Raw genomic sequence first — 25838 nt, forward strand, 5'->3', positions numbered from 1 at the left:
TCCTGATAATGGCCTGACAGGGTTTCCCACACCAAAGGCTGTGGTTGTGTTCCGCTCTGTTGGACTCCCAGGTGCCAGTGCCATACAAGTATTGTCCAGACAATGGCTTCCCTCCCACTGTCAGAGTTCCCACATCTGAGGGCCTAGAGTCAGCCTTGTAGGACTAAGGAATCCTCACATGACCAGGCCACAGCTGAATGCACACCAATCGTCTGTTACCAACAAAAGCCCCGGGAAAGAACTGTTCCCAGTCCTTCTAAACAGCACCCTGGAGGTATACAGCCCTGTCAACGCAATGTCTCATCAAGGGCAGTTCTAATTTACAGATTTACAGATGGAGAATGAAGTTCACCAAGGCGCCTCCACAGGCCACCTCGAGGAAGAGTGGCAGGCTGGCCGGTACTTAAGTTGTATTGTATGCATCCTAGGGGTCCATAGCTCCAGCCCCAGACTTCAGTTTGTTCTCCCAGTCCTTAACTTTTGGAAACACGTGTTGTGGGATATTTGTACACTGTGTGAAAATATACTGCTGTGATTGGTGTAATAGAAAGCTGAATGCCAACAGCTAGGCAGGCGGTATTGTCAGAACTATACCTACAGAGAACTCTGGGAAGGCCAGCCAGACACAGAGGTAGTATTGGCAGTACAGAGAAATGGGGTGACGAGCTACGCAACAGAAACACAGAGTAAAATAAATGGGTTAATTTAAGTTATAAGCCTAAACTACGACTGAGCTTTCATTGAGCTGGAGCCCAAAGAAGCCAGGGCTGCACAGAGAAACCATCTTCAAAACAACAACAACAAACTAGAGCTAAAGCCAGAAGCCAGGAGCCCAACAACAAACAAACAACAACTTAGATTATGGGGGCTGGGTTGGAATCCTATCAGTTAGCTGTTACTGGCTGTGTGGCTGCCTCAAAATCCCTGTTTCAGTACCTGTAATGGGATTCATTCGTTTGCAAGGAAGTGAAAGACTGAAATAATCCTCAACAAATCCACAGCCACCTCCCTTTCTCCTCCAACTGAAAGCCCACGCTGTTGAGTATCCTGTTCACCTAAATTCATGTCCAGAATCTCCTACACTGACCAGCACAATGAACTCCCTCGTATTCCCGAGCTATCTCATTCACTCAGAGCCAGTGCCTAGGGGTGGGAGGCTGGGGGAAGAGCATGGCCCATCCGGTTTGGTCAAGATAAACCAATGACCTCTTCACTGGCCTTCACTTCTCTACTTCTCCATGACCTTAGGTGATATCCCTCACTAACCCAAACCCTCATCTTTTCTGGATGGCGAGGCACTGGAAGGGCACAAAAAAATACCCTGGTGCTGAATGCAGAGTGGTCCACACTGGCACCCGGACAGCTGGCATGTCTGCCAGCTCACGGGTCCAACATCAACAAAGGTGCCAGAGGCCAGGGCTTTGACTGATATCCTGCTTCTCCACCCTGTGAATGGGACAGGATGGGCTTACAAATATACCCGTAAGTCAAGTCCGTTTCTCTGAGAGAAGTGATCCCTCTGGTACCTCCCCCAACACAGTAGTCCCATCTCTTCTACCCCCATCAGATTCTTTACTAGGCTGGCTCATAGGCTCTGGGATGGACTTTCATGCTCACTGCAATCTTGGTGGCTTTCCTGGGACTGCCTGGCACCTGGAAGCAGGCTAGTAACTTGACTCCCTTTCCAAACTGTCAACGCAGCGGTACCATCAGCCTCATTAAAATTGATGTCAGCATAACTCAACAGGGCTGGAGAAGGCAGGTCACAGAAAAGGGCAGTGTTCAGTGGTTCTATCCAGCCCTCCTTAGGATGCTAGGGTAGTGCAGCTCAGAGAAGCCAGAGATCAGGTTTCACTGTGCTTAGAAGCCTGAATGTGGGCTGTGGGCAAGGTGCTTGTGTAAGCCTGAAGACTGTACCATTATATGGGTTTGGGGAAGTGTGGAAGACAGTAGTTCCTAAATATCATCACTACTGTGGATGGATTCCTGTAGCAGAGTAAACTCAAGGAAAGAACACAGGGTTTGTAGCAGGCCTTTCACCCAGCCAGGCCCTTCCAACAGGCCTCAGCTGTTTCACCTCCACTGGCATTTTACTTAGGAAGGTTAGATCACCACTGCCCCACCGGGGCCAGCCAGACCCCAGCACAGCTTCCACCAAACACATCTTTTTCTTTCTCCAACTGCTGGAATTAAACCCACCAAGTGAAGTCCTTCATGTAGGCAGCAAGTGTAGAAATACAGTCAGCTCCATGACAGTGTCCCTATAAAACTTGCTTCCTACAACAAATATTCTTCAGTCAAGGGTGGCTGAGCCTTAAATCCTATCCAAAAGAGAACCATGTCAAAGGCTCCTGGCAAACACAGTTTTAAAAGACAAAAACCAACCCCTGGCTTAAGAATTACCCAAGCACCTGAATGGCCACATTACAGAGGCCAAAGCCAGCAACCAGTGACTGTAGGAGAGCCTTGGCTGGTGATGTCTCCAGCCTCCCCCCTCAAGCCCTCAAATTCCCTAGTCAAATCTGCCTGAGGTTTTCTCAACACGTCCTCCTCTATTTGTCCTGGCCTCCTTCTTGCCCAGCTAAGGGACCCGGCGTATCCTCAACAGACATTGTCACGTTCTATGAACGTCTAAAAGAATCCAAGTTACTGTTGTTGGTATTTGATAAGGTATGTATAAACCATGTCTGTCTGAATGTATGGAGGTCGGGGGGAGATTGTGCACATGGAGGCCAGAAGAGGGCATCCAATCCAAATGCTAATAATTGCTGAGCACGCTCTATTGCCCCAGACAACATCTAGGCTGAAAAAAACTACTGAAAAATATACTGAAAGTTTACTATGCAGGGAATAAGGCCTTGTGGTTAAGGAAAGTCATTCAGGTCCAAATCAGAATTTCCTTTGCAAAAGATAAAAGTATCTTATCTTAAATCATGAGACTTGGATTTTAAAATATCTCATCTGGAAGCTCCATTGACATTGTGACTTTTCTTAAATTATAAACGCAGGTTCTAATTTTTCATTATCATTTAAATGGTACAGCTAGACTCACGACACCTCCAAATCAGTAAGTATCTACCCAAACCCACATCACCCACACTACCTCTTAGCCCCCGTAAGAGCAGGGAATATGGGCACCTTCACAGTGAGCTGAGCACAGGACTTGCTCCCCAGCTCAGGTTAGCCAGTCTAGCATACACACTCTAGCACGGCTTGAAGCCCAGTATTTACCTAGATCCTCTTCACCTGTGCCGACGCGCCAAGTCATTTTTAGGCTAAATTTTAGACTTAAAAGGCTTTCCCCCTCAACTCACGTACTGGTTTGCAGAGCTCCCGACTATTCAGTTGCAGTACTGTTTTTTTCTGGTTCTGGGGCTCTAAACCAGGACCTTACGCACACCAGGCAAGTGCTCTGTCATTACTCCAGATTCCAAACCATTTTAAAGTAACTCACTTCCGTGGTCATGATAGAGGATTCAACAGAGATGGTCAAAGATTCTGGACTTCCTCAAAGCTAGAGCACAGACCCCAATCCTGTTCTCCAGAGACAATTTAGAAACGTGAGAGCACAAGTAGGCTTTACCAAAGAGTAATGCATTTATTTTACTTCATCTTAGAAAATACGTTTTTTTGAGCAGTCATCACATAAAATGTCCTACTGTCTTAAAAAAAGAAAGAAAAGCATGAGAAAACAGACCCAAAATGTTAAGATTTTATTTACAAAGCTTTTCCTTGTTGTACAGAAAGTAAAAATGTTGTTACAATCGCAGTGTAACTGGCAGCCAGGACGGTCAACTCACCAACCACAGCTGTCACGATACAGCAAGAGTCTTACACGAAAACCTAACAACGTTTACAATTTTGTTGGGGCAGAAGTCCCCAGGCTTGGTGGTGGATTACCAAGGGGCTAAACGGAGGAAGGCGGAATGTCTTGGGAACTATTCTTTGGCTCTTTGGGTGGGGTGTCCTGGGGTCGTATCACAGCTACCTTTTTAAACAGCTACCAAATCCATGAGCAGTCCAACCAATACTCAACAGTTCTGGTTCTTGTAGATTGTTTGGGGTCTCAATCATCTTCTCCTTCATCGTCTGTTTCCCTCTTTCTCTTTTCACCTTTCCCACTTTCTTCTTCCTCTGTAATAAAATAATTAGCTGTGAGACCATGTAAAGGCATTCTACCTGGGACTCTCTGGTGATGTGGGAGTCCCCTCTGTATTGTTGGTTAATAAAGAAACTGGCTTGGCCTGAGAGGGTAGAACAAAGCTAGCAGGGGAAAACTAAACTTAATGCTGGGAGAAAGGAGGTAGAGTTCAGAGAAGCCATGGAGCCTCTGCCAGAGACAAGACATGCTGAAACCTTGACGGTAGGCCACGAAACTCATGGTAAAATATAAAATAATGGAGATGGGTTAATTCTAGAAGAGCTAGCTAGCAATACACTTAAGTAACTGGCCAAGCAGTGATGTAATTAATAGTTTTCTGTATGGTTATTTCAGGAGTCTGGGCGGGAACGCACTAGCAACCTCTTACAATGAGAGAAAGAGAGAAACAGAGAAAGAACATGCAAGCACTAACTCATCCAATTTTTGACTGAGAGGAGAAACAGAATATATGCATCAGACCCACCTTCATCCTCATCTTCATCCTCATCTTCTTCATCTTCATCAACTTCACCATCATGTCCAAATTCTTCTTCCTAAACAAAAGAGAATAGCTCAACACCACTGTATGCTGCTAAGGCTCAACTGGCAGAGGAGAAACCCTGGCAACCTAAGGTCAATCACTAGAATTCACACAGACAATATGGGAGAATTAAAGAAGAAAACAACTCTCAAAAGTCCTATGTCTCCATGCAGGTTGTGTTATGGGTGTGCACCCGCGTGCACACCCACACACCCACAGCAAAAACAAAATCAGGCTTGATGGCTTACAACTGTGATTCTAGCAATTGGATATGGAGGCAGGAGGATCAGGAATTCAAGGCTAGCTTGGTGTTGTGGGAATCCCCTCTGTATACTGTGATTACCATTAACAAATAAAGAAACTGCCTTGGCCTGTTGATAGGGCAGAACTTAGGTAGGCAGGGGGAAAATGGAACTGAATGCTGGGAGGAAGAAGGCAGAGTCAGAGAGATGCAATGTATCCACTGCTGGAGACAGACGTGCTGAAACTTTGCTGGTAGGCCACAACCTTGTAGTGATGCACAGATTAATAGAAATGGGTTAAATTAAGATGTAGGAGTAGGCCAATAAGAAGCTAGAGCTAATGGACCAAGCAGTGATTTAAATAATATGGTTTCTGTGTGATTATTTCGGTTCTGGGTGGCCAGGACAAACAAGCAGCCTCCTCTAACAGTCTGGGCTACATAAGCGCTCACTCACCAATCCCTCATAAAAAAACAAAAATGCAAAGAGGAATATACTTTCAGATAGTTGTAACATCACACTGGGGAAAAACTTTTTACATACTTGGCTGCAAAGAGATACTAATTTTTTTTAACAAGCAAAAGTCTGGAGAGATGGCTCAGAAGTTAAGAGTCTTGAACATTTGATTCCCAGCACCCACCAGGTAGCTCTCGTCTGACTTCAAAGGGCACCAGGCATGTATGTAATATATAGATATATATGCAAACAACTCATACAATATACATTATACATTTGGGCTCACAAAAGTGCGCACACACACACTTGGGGGTGGGGGGAAGAGTCAGGAAAAGAGCACTTTCAAGGCTCTGGCTTCCTTCCTTCGATTAACATTACATCCTAACCACAGTTTCCCCTCCCTCGAGGCTCTGGTTTCTTTTTTCTTCCTTCTCCCTCCCCCTTGATTAATATTACATCTCTACCACAGTTTTCCCTCTCCCCTAAGGTTTTGATTTGAAAAGAAAAAATGCCCTTTAAGCCAGGTACTTTTGTACACACCTGCTATCCCAACCATTAAAATAGGATGGGGGCAGGCAGGTGGTCAAACAGTTTAGTCTATCCTGAGATACTAATAAGCAAGACCTAAGTTCAGTAAGTAAAATAAAAGTATTTTAAAAACATCAGTGTTCAGAAATAAGCAATTCAGGGCTGGAGAGATAGTTCAGAGGTTAAGAGCACTGACTGCTCTTCCAGAGGTCCTGAGTTCAATTCCCAGCAACCACATGATGGCTCACAACCATCTGTAATGAGATCTGGTGCCCTCTTCAGGCAGAACATTGTATACATAATAAATTATATAAAAAAAGAAATAAGCAGTTCATTAGGTAAGCTCTAATTACTCTAATTACCTTGTAAGTTAAAATGGAAATTTCAATAAATGTTTTTACAATCTTACATTGCAGTATTGGTTTGAATAGATATTTTTCCCCCCTGAATGTGGGGTAGGGGTGTAAACCAGACCCTATGCATCTAAGCATAGAATTTTAGCCCAGGTTGTCTTGAACTTGTGATCTTCCTGCTTCTGCCTAGGTTCCGAGATTATAGGCATATACTCTTGTCTTTTTTTTTTTTAAAGATTTATTTATTTATTATGTAGTATTCTGCCTGCGTGTATGGCTGCAAGCCAGAAGAGGGCACCAGATTCCATTATTGATGGTTATGAGCCACCTTTGTAGTTGCTGGCAATTGAACTCGGGAACTCCAGAAGAGTAGCCAAGGCTCTTAACCTTGGTGCCATTCCTCATTTCTCCAGTCCTAAGCACACATTCTTTTAGAAAACTCAGCCATTTGATGCTCTTCCAAGGGAGAAGAACATTTAACTTTGAATCACAAAGCTACATCCTTTCTTTGGTAATGTGAAAGGCATCTCAGACATAAGTGCTGTATCTAGGCAGCACTGCCATTGTCTGTCAGCCTTTGCCTTTCTTTCGACCCCACCTTTCTCTGTCTTTACACAGAAGGCAAGAAAACAGTTACATTTACCTCCCCACTGACTTCATCTTCATCATCTTCTCCTTCTACATCCTCATCTTCATCTTCATCCTCTTCTTCATCATCCTCCTCCTCTTCACCGTCCTCATCTTCCTCTTCATCTTCATCTTCTCCTTCTGAAAATAGTCCAAAGGAGCAATTATTAAGGCTGGGCACACCTTTAACTCCAGTACTTGGTAGACAGAGGCAGGCAGATCTCTGTGAGTTCGAGGCCAGTCTGGTCTACAGAGAGAGTTCAAGGCCAGCCAAGGGCCACACAAAGAAACACGGTCTCAAAAAACCAAAAGAAAGAAAAGAAGAAATTACTGAATAACCTTGATGACTCATAGGGCCTAAATGAAAAGGCCAGAGAGCCCAAAGTTGCCCTACGTTAAAGCTGGTAGGCTCCACAAACACCAGGGGCTACTTACAGCTTCTACTAGCCCTCAACCCTAAAATAAAAAATTTCAAACTTCTTCCTACTCTTACTGAATGAAATCTGCCTCAATTTCATATAGGAGGAAGGCTTTCTACGTCTTTCATGACTGAAAGCTCCTAGGTTTTTGTTTGGTTATTGAAAGAATGCTGTGATGGTATCATCAAGTGCCCAGGATAGTGGAAGGAAGACCAGGAGTTTACGACCAGCTCCAGCTACCCGAGACAGCCTCAACACCCCTCCAAACAAAATAGCAAGTCACCCTAGGAATGGCACCTGAGAGCAGTTGTCAAATCAGGACCCCTGCAGGCTTAATCCAGGTCATACAATAGTCGCGGATTCTAGGTTCCCAGTTTCCTCCCTACCAGCCTCCAGTTCACTGTGGTCTCCTGCCTGCCGTCCTTCCCGTTCCGCGTGCCCACCCTACAAACTCACTTTCAGCCCCTACTTGGACAGAACTGGAGCTCTTTACCCCAGCTATGGGCTTTTATGGTTAAATGCACCAAGAGTTTATAAATAAGGAAACAGGAACACAGGCACACATTCTGAGCAATGCATGGTCAAGACTGTGGAAAGGTAGAAGTCAGGACACAAGATGCCCGCCCAGTCTACCCACCTTCATCCTCTTCTTCTTTGTCCACACCATCCACCTCTGCATCTGAGTCGGGGGCTTCCTCTACGCCATCCACCTCCACATCCGAGTCAGGTGCTTCCTGGTCCTCTCGGTCATAGCCATCCAGATAGGACAGCTGGGGCAGGAGCTTGAAGACACTCTCTCTGTAATCGTTCAGGTTAGTGACCTCACAGCCAAAGAGATCCAGGCTTTTCAGACAATCCAATTTTTTCTAAAGCAAAGAACCAAAAAAACAAAAACAAACAAACAAAAAAACAAGATTCCTAAGTCAAAAGAACATGTCACCAAACCATTTTCAAGAGGTAAAAGTCTAGGCTCCCTATTAATTAGCTGCTACCCATTCATCCCTGGCTCCCCTAGAGAACAGTATCTTTTCCTGGTAGCAATAGGTGTGACCTAGCTGAAAAACACACAGGACCCACCCATGAGCAGCACTCGAGGATGGAGCGAAACCTGGGATGAGGTATGCCAGCATGGGCAGAAGGGCACACAAGAGCTTAGATTTCACCAACAGAAAAATCACACCCCTTTTGTCTATTTAAGATCTTTGGAAGAGGTTAATATTACCAGACTTTTTTTAAAATGTAAACTTAAAACATCATCACATACAGCCTGCGGCCTACTAGACTGCAGGTGACTTTCCTATATGTGATACACAGACAGACACATGTAACTTTGGAGGCTAGGCTATTATGTCAGGGTCATCATCAGCTACCTGAGACCCCTTACTCAAAAAGTTCTGGATGAGGTAAGCACTAGCAAATCCAGCAGTGACATTTCGCCTTCAAAGTTACTGCCACACTCACACTACCTCCAAGAAATATGGATACAACATATGTGCTTCAGGACTGAAGGCACCTCTCTAATTCTCTGCTTTCAAAGTTGACTCCCTTGCTATTTTTGTACACTAATGCTTTGTTTTATAGACGCAGTCTCTCTCTCCATATGGACCTGGCTGGCCCTAAACTCAGAGATCACCTGCCTGCACCACCATGCGCAACTATAAAATAAAGTCTTACTGCCACACAGCATTCATCTGCTCTTCTATCACACACCTACTGCCAACCGAGCTCCAACCGAGCTTCATGTTTGCATTATCTGACTCTCAGGGAATGGGCTGCTGACCCTTATAGAAGACTCTCCATCCTCTCATCAGGAAAAGGCTCACAGAATTTATTCTCAGAGGAGTCTCTGGAACACATTACCAGGGAAGACCCAGCAGCAGGATTACAGGCGGATGTTATACCCAACCATCAAACAAACAATATACAGTGATTTAAGATTGGTCATCAAGGGGGGCTGGAGAGATGGCTCAGCAGTTAAGAGCATTGCCTGCTCTTCCAAATGTCTTGAGTTCAATTCCCAGCAACCACATGGTGGCTCACAACCATATGTAATGAGGTCTGGTGCCCTCTTCTGGCCTGCAGGAATACACGCAGACAGAATATTATATATATAATAAATAAATATTTTTTAAAAAGAGTGGCCATCAAATACTGTGCTTATGAAAGCCAACTCCCAAATGTCTCAAGAAGTCAGGTTCAGCCTTGCCAGTTCTAGGGGTGAGTGATTTTTTAAGCAGACAATTTTTAGATTAGGTTTCTTACCAGGTAGGCCCTGACCTCAGAAACCCAGGTATAATTTCTTGCCAAAAAGGAAAAAATGCTGTAATACCATCCCAAATAACCAGCGCAGGCTATTTACTGGCTTTCATTTTGGAGACAGAGCCTTTCTATATTGTCTAGGTTGGCCTAGAACTCCCAATCCCCCACACCTCAATCTCAAGAGTAACAGCCGACTCTATATCACATAAGACATAAAAGAAAAATCAATTAAAAAGCTTCTAGAAAGGTTTACTGTAATGTGCTCCCTTCTCCACCCTTTCCCAAAGTGTATGTTTCACCATGTAGCCTTTGTCTCAGTCCTCTTGCTTTGGCCCCTCAGGTAGCTGGGACAACAGTATACATCACCACCCCTGGATAGCCTAAAATTATCGACTTAATGGACTGGGCCACTGGTGAAACTACTGTACAGGGCCATCAATGCCTTCCTGTTTCTGGATAGCATGAATCTTAGATGTCTGACAAAGCACCCATTATCAAGTAATTTGGACATGTCATACAGTACGTATGAAATGTAGGAAATGAAATATAAGCAAGTTGACAATAACAAATCCTACATAACTACAGTCCTCTGTAGATTGTTTAAAGCAGTAAAACTGTACCTACAGCCCAGTAGGCTCAAAATACAGATTATACAGGATCCCAACATGATGTGTAAATAATGCTAAAAACTTAACAAGTGTACCATGCCGGAAACTTGATCTAAGCTAATAGGCTAGCCATAATAAACATTAAACATTTTATTAACAATAATTTTGCTTGCCTTCTTAGAATTTAGAAGGGCTTTGGGGGATGATTTGGATGGCCCAGGTCTCTTAAAAAAGGTGTCCCAGGAAGTTGGAACTGATGCCTTCTTTGTCTCTCGTTAATGTCCCTGTAGCAAGCAGAGGCATTCACAATCATTGCATTGCCTGTCAAAACTGGGCTCAACGCAGTGTTCACAATGTGTGGTGATGAGGATGAGGATGGTGTTTCCCCACTCTAGAACATTTAGAAGTCAACACTGGACCCAGAGTCTCTCCCCCTTTACCTTTCCTACAGATTTCCTTTATTCCAGGTGAGAACCAGGAGGTCAACCTGGGGCATATGGAGCTACGGTAGCTCTGCCACATATTGTCGGTTCCCTCACTGTAAAGCAAGGGCCACACTACTTCTATTCGCTCTGTAGAGACTTCTCAACAGCTAGCACAGGATCCACAGGGCCCCAAGTATAACACATCCGCTACAGTAGTACAGTATAGCAACAAAGATTACTTCTCCCGTCTTGGGACCATAATCTGTTACAGCCCAGAACAAGAACCCTTAAGGAAACAATCCCTGCACAATATCTGTCTGTGCTATGCTTCGCTGCTAGTAAAACCAACACAGGATTCCCAGGGGAATTCAATTTCCAAGAGAATCAGGAGCAGCTGGTTATTCAACAAGGAAAGACACTTTCTGGTCCTCTGTTTAACACAAACACAACACACCTCTCTATAAGGGGTGCTAGTCCTCAGCTTGGCACAGCTCAGAATAAAGAGATCTGCCACCAAACAATAAACACAGGCTTGGCACAGACCATGGGTAAGTGTTAATATGAGCATTCCTTTGGGAATTTTATTTTCTTGAAATTTAGGTATGGAATCAATTTACATGTAGAAAGAAAACAGTTCCCAAGGGCAATGAAAAATTAAGTGAATTTGGATTTGATCCTGCCATTAAATCCAAACAATTACTTAAGCTTTCTAAACCCAGTTTTCTCTCTAAACAGGACAGCCATTTTCTCTTCCCTGGGTTACAAGCCTTCAATGAACAAATACTAAATGTCCTTGGATACAACAAAGCTTATAACTCAGGAAACAGGCTGCTCTACACAGAAAAAAAAATGAAACTAGCAAAACTGAGGGAGTGGGAGCATCTAGTGATGGATAGCAGAAAAGATCTGCAGAACAAGGGTAAGAAATCAGCTCTAAACACCTACAGCAAATAGAAGCTCAAACATGAATATATAAATAAAGAGACTTAGTAAAATGATTAAAACTGCTGCAACATTTTCAACTGTAGAAGGGAGGGGGGAAAAACCTTTAATTCTAGTAGGGCATCTTCACTGAAAGAAACTACAGCCTGTCTTCCACCAAGGTATCTAGAGAGTAGGTTTTTGTTTGTTTGTACTTGTCAGGGTTTCCTTTAATTCAGGCTCAAGCTGGCCTCAAATGGTGGATGACCTTGAACTTTTGATCTCCTGGGAGTTAAGGCAGGCACCAGTGTGAGGTAATGAATCCAGAGCTTCATTCATTCTGAGCAAGTACTTCACCAACTGAGCCAAACCCACAGCCCCAAACATAGCATTCTTCCAGTCAGATAAAGCCCTTTATTTTTTATGACACCTCTGTCTAACTCTCTCACAGTCTAGTCTGAGCTGAGGGGCCGCCTCTCTCCTGTTATTAACCCTGCCTGCAATCATTTCAACAATTTTCCAGTCCAAAAAATACAGTGTTTTCTTCCCGATTGTCCTGCGCTCTTAATAAAGGCAGGAAACACTGTCTTCTCTGCTCAGTTTGCTTAAGGCCATATACCAGGTTTACAACCCAAAGGGCACTTAAAATTTGGTCTCTTTAGCTAACCTACAGTAAGACTGAAGATCTGTTTCTACCCAAAACTCTGCAACAGTAATATAGGGGTACACAGATCACCAATCCTTAAAGCTGCCCTTGACTGTGCTGAAATGTCACCTAAGACAGACAGTTCTGTTACAATACAGAATAGCTTGGCCAGTCTAGTGGGAAAAATTAGGAGACATGTTTAAGGCTACATATGTATTTTAAAAAGGATTAAAAAAATAAAAAATATAAAAGTCTCTACTGCAAGATTCCATTACAGTTTCAGTCAGAGGAGCAAAGCCCCATGAATACACCTTAGAGACTGTGACCTTTAAAAGTCACTCTATGAAGAGTATAATACTAGCATTTTTTAGCCTATTATATTTCCCAATCATTTCTCTCACTAGAAATATGAAAATGAATATGACAACAACCCATTCTCTACATTCTCAATTACCTACCAAAGGTTCCAAGGTGCTGATATCTTTCAGCTTATTTCCACTTAGGTTCAGATGTGTGAGGCTCGGCAGCTCCTCCGCTAGTCTGTCCAGACCGCCGAAGATTCTGTTGTCACTGAGCTCAAGCTAAAAGGAAACACATGCACAGAGAGATCACTCACTACTGCACTGAGGTAAAAAGCAAATACCTGTAACAAAGATCACATCTGCAACCCCACAATTCAGTAGATGGCAAGGCAGGAGGAACCAGCGTTCCAGGCCAACCCACGAACCAAAGCGACCCCCCTTTCCCCTAACAAAATAAACAATAGCAGTCAAACTACAAGGGCTGGTGAAGTGACTCCTCAGGTAAAGGCTGAAAGATCATGTCCAACCCTGGGACCCACATGGTGGAGAACTGACTCCCTTGGTAGTTCTCAGAAGTCAACACATGTAGCACGTAAAGAACTGCTTCCCCCAAAGCCTTGTTTGTTAGATCATATACATTATTTTATTTGATTAAATCCAAATCAAGTAGTTTATAGATACTACCAACATATGGGATGAGTGAAGCAGACACACCAGAAGGTGGGAAGTTTTTAAAAAAGACTTTGTGTGCTTTGTATAGGCACCAGGGGCATGCAGTGCCTATGGTGGCTAGAAGAGGGCACCAGATACCCCGTACAAGGCCATGCAATCCATACCGAGCACTGAGTATGTTATGGCAAGGGGGGTTTGTGAAACCTGATCCCCAGAGGCTTCTTTGTAAGCCTGGCTCTAGCCTCCACAGCAAGTTACTTTTAGTTTCTCAGCTACAGGTACAGGCAACAGCGTTCTCACTGAAGTGTCACACTAAAAATTGCCAATGTCTCAGAGTACAAGACGTAGAGATTAGGTAAGGGAAAGTCTTTTGCAGACAACACTGCAGTTCGGAGCAGGTGGTGTCCTTCCAGAAGATGGAGTTCAGTTCCTAGCACCCATGTTGGAATCCAATCACTTGTAACTCCAGCTCCAGGGGATCCAGTATCTTCTTCTGGCCTCCAAGAGCATCCCCCACCCCCATACACATAAATAAAGACAGGCAGACAGGAAGGACAGATACCCCAGGCCACAAAGATGGCTCCAATTTTTCATACTGGTGATAAGATAAAGGTAGCCAATCATCATGTAGTGTTTGGGGTGCTGGTCACTTTACAGAGCACATCACCTCACTTGCTCTTACAAAAAAACTCATTCTTTTGTTTACAGGTAGGGAAATGAACTGCAAAACTGTGACTGGTCCATGATCAAAGTTTGCACACGGACTCCACATACTTGAGTGGAGTTCAAGAACTCCTGGTCTACTCACTGTGCCACAACATACAATGCCTGGTATGCTAAGTGTGGAAACTTCATGTGGCTGGGCATGGTGGTGACAGAGGCTTGGAATCCACCTACCCAGGAGGCTGAAACAACATGTCACCCTATGAAGCTTAGAGAGATCTTGTTTCCAAGTTTTAAATTGGACAAAAGATCTGGGAATATATAGTCAGTGTGTAGAGTGCTTGTCTAGGATTCCTGAGACCCCTGAGTTCAATCCCTGTACACAAGACAGAACTACCAAAGAAAACAACAAAAAAGGAAAACCAATTAAAAAAAAAATCAACTTCATGAAATAAAGGCTTTGACACATCATGAAATACTCTACTTGACACAGAGCAATGACCCACAATTTAGAATTCTAGTCTAGGAGGGTAGGAGAGAGATGGCTCTGTAATAAAGGCACATGTGACAAGCCCGAGGACCTGAGTTTTGAGCTGTTCTTTGACTGACATATGAATGCTGCAGTAGGCGCCCCACTCAAGTAAACCCCTGCTAGTCTACAATCAATAAAGATTCAAGCATTGGCTCTCATAGTTTCTGGAAACCATTAATACCAGAAACTTCCTTTCTGTGTTTAGCCCATATGGCTAGAATATCACATCTTCCTTCAAGAACAAACAAGGCAATCTAAAGCATTTACTAGCATAACATTTAAAACCATTTATATATCTTTTTTTTAGTACTTGTTTCTTAACATTCAACCTGCCTGCCTTTTAAATAAGATCACCTTCTCAGTCTGTTGAGTGATCCCTGTTTAAAGTTTTCAGAAAAAGTCCAGTATGGTGCAACTTGCAATCAATCTCAGCATTTGGGAGGCTGGGGAAGGAGGACTGTTCTAGAGTTCATCCTAGCTGAACAATGAGACCCTGTCTCAAAGAACCAAACATATGAGAAAGATTGAGTAAAACCACCGTGGTGCTTAATCTCATTGCTGACTCAACAGATTTGGAATTAGTGAGGGACACACTGCTCTCTATTGAGGTTTTCCAGAAGGCTAACAGAGGGATGACCACGATGAACATATGCACCCAATCTCATGGCCTGAAGCTCAAACTGAGTCAAACGAAGAATCCAGGTCTCTTCTCCCAACTGCACACACCACATCAACTGCACTGTACCCCACCCACCACACTTCTTCACCATGACTGTGCCCTCAACCTGAGCCTGTAGAAAATCCTTTACACCGTGTGAATATATGTCACTGTGATTGGTTTAATAAAGAACCTGACTGACTAGGCAGGAGAGCCAGACTAAAAGGATGCTAGGAAGAAGGGCTGAGTCTGAGAATCAAGAGGATAAGCCATAAGACACAGAGTAAGCATGATGGGAAGTACCTATGTGAGGTAAGTGAGCCTTGGGGCAGCACACAGATTAATAAAAATGGATTATTTAGTTAGCAAAAAACAAGCTTTGTGTGGTTATTTGGGAGCTAGCAGTCCCAACAAAAACCTTCACTACATGAGCCCTAATGAGCTCTTCTTGATTTATCAGGATGGTAAGAACAAAACACAAACTTACAGGTCAAATTTATACAGAACAGATGCTAAAATCTTAATAAGGGTCTCCAGATGACCCATCTTTCCAATGTCACTCACAACCACACATGTAAATTCTTAAATGGCTTTTAGGTTTTGTGTATGAGCGTTACTTGCAGTGTATCTGTTTATCACGTGTGCCTGGAGCATTTGTGAAGCACATCCCTTTTTCTTCAATAGTGCAAAAGATTCTTATTTGACCCTAGCACAAGCGTTCTGTGGCCACATCTACCAATAAACAGTACACAGGAGCAATGCTTCTTCCACCTCTTTGACAAGACAAAACTTTTCCTAAGCATTCTGTCCTCTCTGGAAAGTACTAGAAGGCAAGAGAGGGTGACTACAGGGGAAGCAAACCTACTAACAATGGCCAAGACCAGAGAGAGTGCCCAGACACAGGAGACAGTAGCTGGTCTGGGACCCACAGTCCTTTACATGTTTTTACCTCCTAAGAGCAGAATTACAGGCAGATACCACATGATGGTCTGGCCTGTAGCAGGCTTTGTTACATACATAGGACTTTTCTAGTAAACCACAACACATTTTAAACTCTCTATTATTAAAAATTACGTGACAGGGCTAGATAAATGATTCAGCAGTTAAGAGCATTTGCTATCCTTGTAGAAGTTGGGTTCGGTTCCCAGCTCCCACAGGAGCAGCTTACAATTGTCTGTACTCCTCCTCCAGATCTGATGCCTCTGAGGCAATACATAAACACATGCACACCCCACGTAGTAAGGCAAGTCTTCACTTTCCTTTTCATCAGCAGTTATGTTAAAGCATGGAAAGAGAGAGGCTCCTGGGACTCCTGAGCCAGAGCCTAAGAGCAAACCTAGCTAATGGAAATAAAACTTCCAACAACTAACCAATTATTTATAAAGTAATTCATAATCTAGCAGGGATTATTTCCAAAGCACTGCTGCAACTCTGCATGTCAAGTGTAATAAAAACAGGTGATGAAACCAACCACCTTAGGAAGATAACCTACAACCTCACGGTGCCACAGTTCACTAAAGCCCGTGCTTCTGCCACACAGCCCTAACCTGTACATTTCTCCTTTGCAATGGTTCCTTTAAAAATTAAAGAGCACAGCGGTTGTGACACACACCTTTAATCCCAGTACTCAGGAGGCAGAGGAATCTCTTGTGTGTCAGAGGCCAGCCTGGCTTACATGTAAAGTTCCAGGACAGTCAGAGCTGTTACACAAAGAAACCCTATCTCAACAAACAAACAAACAAACAAACAGACAGACAGAAAACTTACCTTTTTCAATTTCGGTAGCTTGGGGAGATCTGAAACTGAGAACAAGCCTACACTTATTAAACTGAGGAACTCTAGGTTCACAAATTCATCCGTTAACCCCTCGATTTTTCCATCGTTCGCTTTGCAATTGTCCAAGACAAGTTCTCGAACCTGTGGACACAAACAAAAAGGGAATAAGCTTTAAAAAGAGTAACAGAAGACAAGATCAGTCCTATAGTAGTAGCATAGTAAGACCCAAAGACCACTGTTAATTCAAGCCAATTAAAACCAAAACCAACGCCCCCCACAAATGGTGAACACTCCATATCCCAGACAGACACCCAATTCTCAAAACACAAGTGACACTATGTCCTAGTCTTTCCACGGCTGGGTCTTGAAGGGGTTATGTTCACGTTTGAGTATGGAGTGAAGAAACCCTCTCAGACTCTCTTAAAGCCCAGGAGGGGCACAACCACAGGGAGAAGAACACTCTACTTCACCATCAAGATCACCACGGCACTAAGCACTTGATCAAGGAGCCCGCTGCTCTGAAGCACAGTAACTGACCTTACCACCACCCAGCTTTTGAAGAGGTTCCCTGCCAGTTTTTTTCTTATTTTGTCTTATTTTTCGAGACAGGGTCTCTCTCTATAGTCCTGAAAGAGTTCCACCTGCCTTTCTCTGCCTTCTGAGTGATGGGATTAAAGGTGTACTTCACCATGCTTAGCCTTTCTTTGCCATTTTCAAAGAAAAGTCACAAATAAATCTTGGCTAAGGATTTTTACACCTGCACTTTCCAGTTTCAGATCTTTTGTTTTAGCCAGAGTTTCACTATGCAGTCCAGTCTGAGCAGAACTCAGAGACCCAACTGCCTCTACCTCCTGAGTGCATGCCCAAATAAGATTTTGATTCATTTTCTGTGTAACAATGCAATTAAAATGTCATATTAAAAATGACATTAATGGCCAGGCAGTGGTGGCGCATGACCTTAATCCCAGCACTCAGGAGGCAGAGGCAGGTGGATCTCTGTGAGTTCGAGACCAGCCTGGTCTACAAGAGCTAGTTCTACGACAGGCTCCAAAGCCACAGAGAAACTCAGTCTTGAAAAACCAAAAAGACATTAATATGTCCAAAATAAGAGGGATGAAAGAGTATGTTACACTGCCTCCCAGGTAGGGATAAAAATCGCCTCTTGGATAGTTCTCCAGTTGCCAAGATTCTACTTTAACCACTGGGAGGGGTCATGAGAAACTACTACTGGGGCTGGGAGCCAAAATATCACAGCAACTCCATCACTGAGGCAGAGGCAGGACTACAACAAGCCATTCTGTCACTATGACTAACAAGGTTGGTGCTTGGGGAAGCATTGCTATCCACGCCTGAAGACCCGAGTTCAATCCTTGTTACTCACATAAAAAAGAGCAGCAGAAGGCAGGTGGCATACACCTTTAACTCCAGCAGTCAGGAGATGGAGGCAGGTGAGTCTCTTGAGTTCAAGGCCAGCCTGGGCTTCCACATCATACACACAGATTTTTTTTTTTTTTAATTTAGGGGAAAAAAAAAACCCAAAAAACGGAAGGGGCTGGGAAGACACTGACCTGTTAAAGGCGAAACAGATCCCCTCCCCACCAGATGAGCACAGGACCGGACTAACTTCCAAAAGGGAAGACAAGAAGCTCAAGAAACACTTACCCAAGGGGACTTTGAGCATGGAGTACTAGGCTAAGAGAAGAGAGCCCCGACTTTTCCAGAAATGCTGAGAATAGAGCTCCAGAAGCACATCAGGATCTGCCACCTAAGGCCAAGTCTTAGGGCTGTGCTCAGAGAAAGTCTACAAGAACTACTTGCCTTCAGGTCTGCGTAAAGTTCACAACAGAGCCCGAGTGGTGGCCCAAGACAGTCATGCCTGCTTCTCAGGGGTGGAGGCAGTAGGACCACAGATTCAAGACCATCTCAGAAAAAGAGGCCGTAAGGCACGATGACGGTACATGCCTCTAATCTCAGCGCATAGGCAGGTGTGGAACAGGCAAGTCTGAGCTCAACCTTGTCCTAAGCTTAGAGTTAGAAGGAAGCCTCTGTTCATGAGCCATAGACTCAAAACAAAAATTATGCGCCTGGGGAGATAGCTCAGCAGTTAAAAAGCACTTGTCGCTCCTCCACTGGTTTCCAGTGCCCAAACTGAGCAGGTGGCTCACAACTGCATCCAATTCCAGGTCCAGAGGATCTGACATCCTCTTCTGGCCTCTGCAGGGACCTTAATACATGTGGCAGGGATGCAGATATACACAAATAAATACTTTATTAATTTCATAAACAGCCAGACATGGTGGCACACACCATTAATCCCAGCCTTTACTGTGAATTCTAGGACAGCCAGGCTTACATAGTAAGACTCAGTCTCAAACAAACAATACAAACAAACCCCTAAATATGGAAAGGTGGCCACCAACCTGCACACAGTGACTGGAGAGCCCAGCAGGGCAGCCTTCTGCTTAGAGACGGAAAAGTTTTAATTTTTGAGGCCAAATTCACTAATATTGGTCATTCTCCACTGAACTTGGTTCTTTCTCAAACGTGAATAAAGTTAAATGTTTAAGAACTAAAAACTGTCTGGTGGTAGTGACGCACACCTTTAATCCCAACACTCGGGGAGGCAGAGGCAGGTGGATCTCTGTGAGTTTGAGACCAGCCTGGTCTACAAGAGCTAGTTCCAGGACCAGCTCCAAAGCCACAGAGAAACCCTGTCTCAAAGAACAAAAACAAACAAAAAACAAAAAGAACTAAAAACAAAAAACCCTAAAACCAAATGGTACAGTGCTTCAGGCCTGCAATCCCAACACTTTGTGCAAAAAGGCAGCAGGATCACGAGTTCAAGGTCATCCTCAAGCTAGAGTTTAAAGCCAGCTATTTAATTCTTATTTTATTTTTAGGGCAGAATCTCACTGTATAGCCCCAGGCTGGCCCGGAACCTAGAGGTTCCCCTGCCTCTGCCCGGAGTGGCGCCACCAGCTTTTCTTTAGCTCTCTTTCACTGGGTTTTCTACTTACGAGCAATGTCAAATATCCAGCACTTTTTAAGTTTCCTTTTTTCCTTTCCAACCCTTTCTCAGTTCCATTCCTTCAACTACTCTAGAAATGACCAATTTCACCTATGGTCAGGGTCGGGCAATCTTCCCCAACTACATACTTGTCCTAGAAGAGGAAAAAGGCCCAGAAATTAAACAGAATTTTGAGTTATGGTGGTTTGAATAAATGCCCCCTGTAGGTTGATGTATTTGAATGCCCCCCAGGGAGTGGCACTACTTGAGAAGTATTACGGGGTAGGGCACTGTTGGAGGAAGAGTGTCACTGGAAATGTCCATGCTAGGCCCATATTCTGACTCTCCACACCACTGTCCTCATATTCATGACAATCCTTCTGCCTAGAGCTGGGTGACAGACCTGTGTAATGAAGGTACAGTGGTTTGTTATTGCCATACCGGTTTCTCTCTGCAGTGAACTAAATATGCTTGTTTTAGGAAAAGACTGCCCTATACCAAATACCCCTTAAACTCAAACAGGGGACAATAGATTCCCCAAGTTGTTCTCTGAGCCCCCACAGAAACTTAATAGTGAAACACACATAATTTTTTTTAATTTCAAAAATGAAAACAAAAATGATTGCAATGTATTCATAGAGGGCAAAGGGGTAGAGCTGGGTAGTATGGTTAATTCAGCATGCTGGGAGCCTTGAATTCAATCCCCAACACACAATAAAATGACAAGGCTGGGCAGGCATGGCAGAAGACACCTTTAATCCCAGCACTTGGGAGGCAGAGCCTGGAGGACAGCCAGGGCTACCTAGAGAAACCCTATCCCAGAAAAACAAAATAAACAGCAAACAAAGGACAAGGATGAGACTAAAGTTCTGTTGGTAGTGTTTGCTTAGCATGCACAAGACCCTCGGTCGGATGCCCAGCTACCCAAAAATACACAGCAGTAATGCAGACCTTTCACCCCAGAATTTGGGAGGAGAAAGGAGGTGAAGCTGGACATGGTGGCATACACCTTTAGTCCCAGAACCCAGCAGAAGCAGGTTTTGAAACTGAGTTTAAGGACAGGCTGGTCTACATAGCAAGTTCTAGGACAGTCAGAGTGATGGGTCAGCAGTAAAAATGCTCACTGCTAACAACCTGAGACCCACCTCCCACAAGCTGTTTTTCTGATTTCACACACACGTACGTTTTAAAAATTCAAAGCTAACTAGGCTCATATTCATAGCAACTGTCAGTCCTTCAGTGTGTTCAGATGGCAGGAAAGTTGAGAAAGATACCCCACCCTAGAAGAGGAAATGCCTGTGTCCTAAGTGTGGATTAAAGAGAACAATTCTGAAAAGCAATTAGACATACACTGGGGCTCTTCTCTAAGCACCAGACAGTACATGTTTATAATACGGTCCAAGTTAGGAACAAAATGAAGCAATTTTGTAGGCCACACACCAAACAAAATGCACGGAAAGGTTAAGTGTGTATTGCGTATTTTTATCAACTGTTTTTGGCTTATTTGCATCTAATTTTCGTTAAAGATGTATTACTGTACAAAGGAAAACAACCCCAATTAGTTGCTATGCAACCAATTAGAATATCCCATAGAGCTCAGAATTATATCACACTAAACAACAGATGCCAAAACTTGGGGGTGGGGGCCACAAAGAGGACAATAAAAAAGGAAGATGTGCCTAAGCAGTCTGCTTCCCCAGTGAGCTAGGTAGTAAGACAGACTGACGAGTAGTGTAAGCACACAACACACCAAGATTAGGGGAAGGAGGGAAGAGAAATTCCTTTTTTAAAAACCTCCAGTATGAGGCTATTTGGTTTTCCAACTCCGGGTAGAGAGGGTTAGCTGTCCCTGGCTGTGGGGTGAGAAGGGGCACACACAGCAGCCTGTGTGCAGGAACGGAAGCTGAGAACCTCATACCAGAGTAGGCCGCCTTCCAACTTTGGAGCACAGCAGCTGCATGACCGAGGTGTGTCTGCTACTGTGTGCCAGCGCTTTCTCACCTTATTGAAAATCCCACCAGCTCCTGTGGCAGATATGTTCTAGCACTGTGCAATTTACTCTCAGTAAAAACTCTTTCTTTCCTATTTGGGGGGATGGCAATGCTGGGGAATGAACCAATGGCCTCATACTGCGTGAGATCTCTTGGCACCATGAGTCCCCCATCGAGTTCATGGTATTTTACACAAACTAAGTTCGTAGGAGATGAGGCTGGGAGCTGAGAGAGCAAATGTCCTTGGTCCAATCCCCAGCACCCTCATCCTATGCTTGCCCATAAAATCTTTTGAATATTTTTTGGGGGGAGGGCGATGTCATTTTATGCCTCCCCCCCACTGTGAAAATACATTCTTCTACAAGAGCTGTCTTGGACTTTGAAAAAAAAATCGAATGAAGTACTTAAAAATCTCCTTTGAAGAAAGAGGCACACCCATATTTATAACTAATAGAGGTGTAGTATATGGTCCTGAATATGTTATCTTGGGCCTTATATACTTTGAAGGAAAAAGAGCCCACTACCAAGATGGGAAATACCATTTCGGAGATGTCCAAGATTCAAACAAACAACCACACAAGAACACAAGCAAACACACACACCTTACTTAGTTTTAAACACCAATATCTATTTAAATATCAAGCCTCCACTCACCCCCTTCACTTAGACCTCATTTGACTTTAAAAGTACACTCGGGCTGGAGACAAGGCTCAGAGGTTAGGAATACTGACTACTCTCCCAGGGGGCCAGGGTTCAATTCAAAGCACCCACATGGCAGCTCACAACTGTCTATAAATACAGTTCCGGGGACCCAACACCCTTACACTGGCAAAACACTAATGCATATGGAAATAATTTTAAAAAAAAAACCACACATTGAGCAGGGAGGAACCTGGGATCTTTTTTGCACCCCACATGACAAGTTTGTAGGGTCGCAAGGGCCAACCTTACTCCCTAGCACAGGTTCTAGGACATTACCTGGTTTTGTTTTTTGAGACAAGGTTGACCTCATATTTACTGAGATCTCCCTGCTTCTGTCTCCTGAGTGCTGGGATCAAGAGATGTGTGCCATCACACTCAAGAGAGATGAGCTCATATAAAAGGCGCCATCTCTGAACTTCTCACTTTTAACCCTTATGACACCCGGAAAAAGCCTTTTCAGAGCCCCCAAACTACAGCATTACTGGATGCGATAGGACCAGCTCTCAGGAGGCTGAGGCAGGGGGATGAAAACTTAGAAGAGAGCCTGACTTTAGGAAAAAAATAAAATAAAAATCACAAAAATATCTACAGCATCTTCCCCTTCAAACCCTTCAGCTTGAGGTCAAAGTTCTTCCAAGTAAGAATTGGCCAATGGTCCGGCTTTCCCTAGGGAGATTCCCCTTCACACCTCCACAATCTTGGCGCTTTCATAAGGCCCCTCTAACCTAAGTTAGCGTGGCCCACGACTCTGAGGCCCAGAAGGCCCATGTTTCGTTTACACCGTTTCTCAGGCCCTGCCCTACTGTAGGTAAATATGCAATAACTCAATGATCCTGGAGACCAAGGATGTCCAGTGTGGCACCAACCAACCACTTGTTGCTTTTGGGCGCTTTAAACGTGTAGTCACAGACACACTTTTACAGTTTAATGGCAAGACGGTTTCAGTTGAAAATGGGTCTTTTACCAAAATTTAGTTATTTCCCACTCTGTTGATTTTTGTGGCTCGCCTGGACTCAAAGTATTAACTCATCTCTGCAAGTTGAAGGAAGAAGATGGTTTAACAACTCAATCTCCCAGCACGTGGTGGGCACAAAATGTCTGACTGAGAGCTGGAAGGGACACGTGCCGGTGAGATCCTCAAGGCCCCGGGAACAGGGACACCACCCAATCAGTCCTCAGGGACCGCCCCGCACCTCGGCGGGGCCGACCTCAAGGCCTGTGTGGCAGGAACACAAAGCCTCGGGCACATCAGGCGCACCTAGGCAGGCCATGGCCACAAGTTCCCAACTTGTTAGCCACAACACCTGCGTGCGCCAGCCCCGGCCCGGGGTCGTGGCCACCGGCGCCGCGGCGCACGAGGGCGGCGTCGGGCCCGCGGCCTGCGCACGGTCGGTCGCAGAGGCCGCGCGGAGCACGTGCGGGGCCCCGGCCACCCCAGCCCCGCGTCGGCCACCGTTGCCCTTTTAAGAAGGGGGAGGGCGCCCGCGAGGGGACGAGGCGGCGGCGGTGGCCGAGTGCCGCGCTTCCAGCGCGCGCGGAGACGAGCCCGCGGGGCGGGGGCAGCCCGGGGACCGACAGGCAGCGCGAGGGCGGCCGGCTCACCCGGCGGAGGAAGACGGCGCCCGCCAACATGGCGCTGTGGCGCGCCCCGGCTGGCGCGCGGAGCCGCCGGCCGCCCACACCGAGGGGCCGGCCTCCCTCTCGGGCAAGGCCCCGGGCGGCGACGCGGGGGAGGGCGAAGCCACCGCGGTGACGGTGCCCGGCCGAACCCGGGAGGCCCGCGTGGGCAAGGCCGAGGGCGAAGGCGAGCCGGGCAAAGGAGGGGGAAAGTTGTATTTTTAGGCTTGAAAAATGGCGGGAAGCGCATCCTTTTTTCAAACTTGGCCTCGGGAGGGGCGGCGGTTGCGCCACCTCCGCCGCCAGGCCCGCCCCTCCCCCGTTCCGCGCCAGGCCGCGCCCGAGGGGCTCCGCGCCCCTCAGGGACCCGAACCCCCCTCCTCGGCGCGGCCCGCGACGCCTCCCCGTCGGCCGCGGGGAGCATGGAAGCCGGGCCGGCCCCGCGGCGGGCCTGACGGCGCGGCTCCTCGGCAGGCCCGGCCTCCGCCCGGCCGCGCATCCCGGGAGGCTGCAAACATGGCTCCCAGCGTTACACAACCCCCGCGCCCGCCCTCGCCGCCGGCCACACGCGCACGCGCTCCCTCCGGGAGAGGACCGAGCGGGCGAGCGGCTTAAAGTTTGCTTTTCCACCCGTCGTCCTCCCCGTGGCCACGGGGGCCCGCGGGCGCCAAAGAGTTAATGCCCGCGCGCTCGCTCCCCCCTCCGCGCCTTCCGCCCGCCTTCCCCTGTCCCCGTCCGAGCTGCGAGCAGCGCCTTCCCCGCGCCGTGGCCGGAGCCCGGTGGCCCGCAGGTGGCCACCATTACTTGCAAGTCATCGGGGGCGCGGGCGCCCGAGGGGGTTCTGCTTACTGCTGCCGGGGTCCGGTTCCTCAGCTCCAGGTGGATCCTCTTCTTCATGTCCATGTTTCCCTCGTCCCCCCTCTTCAAACTTAACTTTCCGCGGCGGGGGCGGAGGGGGGAGAGGCGACCCGGCCTGCGCGGCGAGGGCCGTCGGAAGGAGGCGGCTGGCGGAGGCGGCGTGGTCCCGAGCGGCGTGCGGCGTGCGGGCGTGCGGGCGAGCGGAGCCCCCGGAGCCAAGTTACTCGCGGGAGCGGAGAGAAACCATGGAGGGAAAAGGGGGCTGGAGCGCGGCGCTGGCCTCACTACCGCCGCCCCCGGCCAAGGCCCCGCACTGCGCTTAAACCGGCGACGCGACGCGGCGGCTGCTCGGCTCCACTCGGCCCTGCGCGGCGCCGCTCGGCTCAGGATCCCGGGCTGCAGCACGGACTAGGGAGGCGCACGGAGGGCGGGGCGGGGCCGCCCTAAGCTCAGCCCGGACTGCGGCACCGCCTCCCGGGCCGCGCGCGCCTCCTGGCCCTCGGGTCGCACGTGGGCTGGCTGATGTAAGACCTTCCGGGGCCGGGGACCCCCTCCCACTGTCGCCTGCTCCCACTCTCGCCTGCACGTCCGTGCGACAGCCTTTGCCTCGCGCCTTCGGGGGTGTCTCGGACCCAGTTCCGCCCGCCGACCCGCTCTCCCTAGCCTTCTGATGCCGCCCTCAGAGGCTGTGGCTTTGGGGTTCACCCCATCCCCCCAGGCTTGGCTTGGGCCAACAGCCTGACCCCCACAGCCTTTAGGTCCAGAGATGTTGGAAGTGCCTTCGAGGACCCTCATGAGGGTGTGATCACTGCCTGGTCGGGTTGTGCCGCGTGGCTCCAGCGAGGCGGTTGCACTACGGCATGGATGCATCGGGGCATCCCAGTTCAGGAGACT

General features: G+C 46.6%; 1 protein-coding gene across 2 annotated transcripts; it reads right to left on the reverse strand.

Annotated features, from left to right (window-relative positions):
* Positions 1-3698: 3698 nt before the first annotated feature.
* On the reverse strand, positions 3699-25271 carry Anp32b (acidic nuclear phosphoprotein 32 family member B). Of its 2 annotated transcripts, none has more exons than XM_085677187.2 (7): positions 24936-25271; positions 16761-16910; positions 12625-12747; positions 7945-8173; positions 6905-7026; positions 4626-4695; positions 3699-4134 (listed from the first exon to the last, which is right to left on the reverse strand). In XM_085677187.2, exons 1-7 carry the CDS (start codon positions 24987-24989, stop codon positions 4067-4069), a joined length of 816 nt encoding a protein of 271 aa, XP_085533313.1. In that variant the 5' UTR covers positions 24990-25271; the 3' UTR covers positions 3699-4066. The 2 variants fall into 2 exon arrangements, with proteins under 2 accessions (XP_085533313.1, XP_085533312.1); XM_085677186.2 differs by having other exon boundaries at positions 6905-7029; positions 24936-25260.
* Between the last annotated feature and the right edge of the window lie 567 nt (positions 25272-25838).

This window comes from Myodes glareolus, chromosome 16, assembly GCF_982192425.1.
Source record: "Myodes glareolus chromosome 16, mMyoGla1.1, whole genome shotgun sequence".
Lineage (NCBI taxonomy): Eukaryota > Metazoa > Chordata > Mammalia > Rodentia > Cricetidae > Myodes > Myodes glareolus.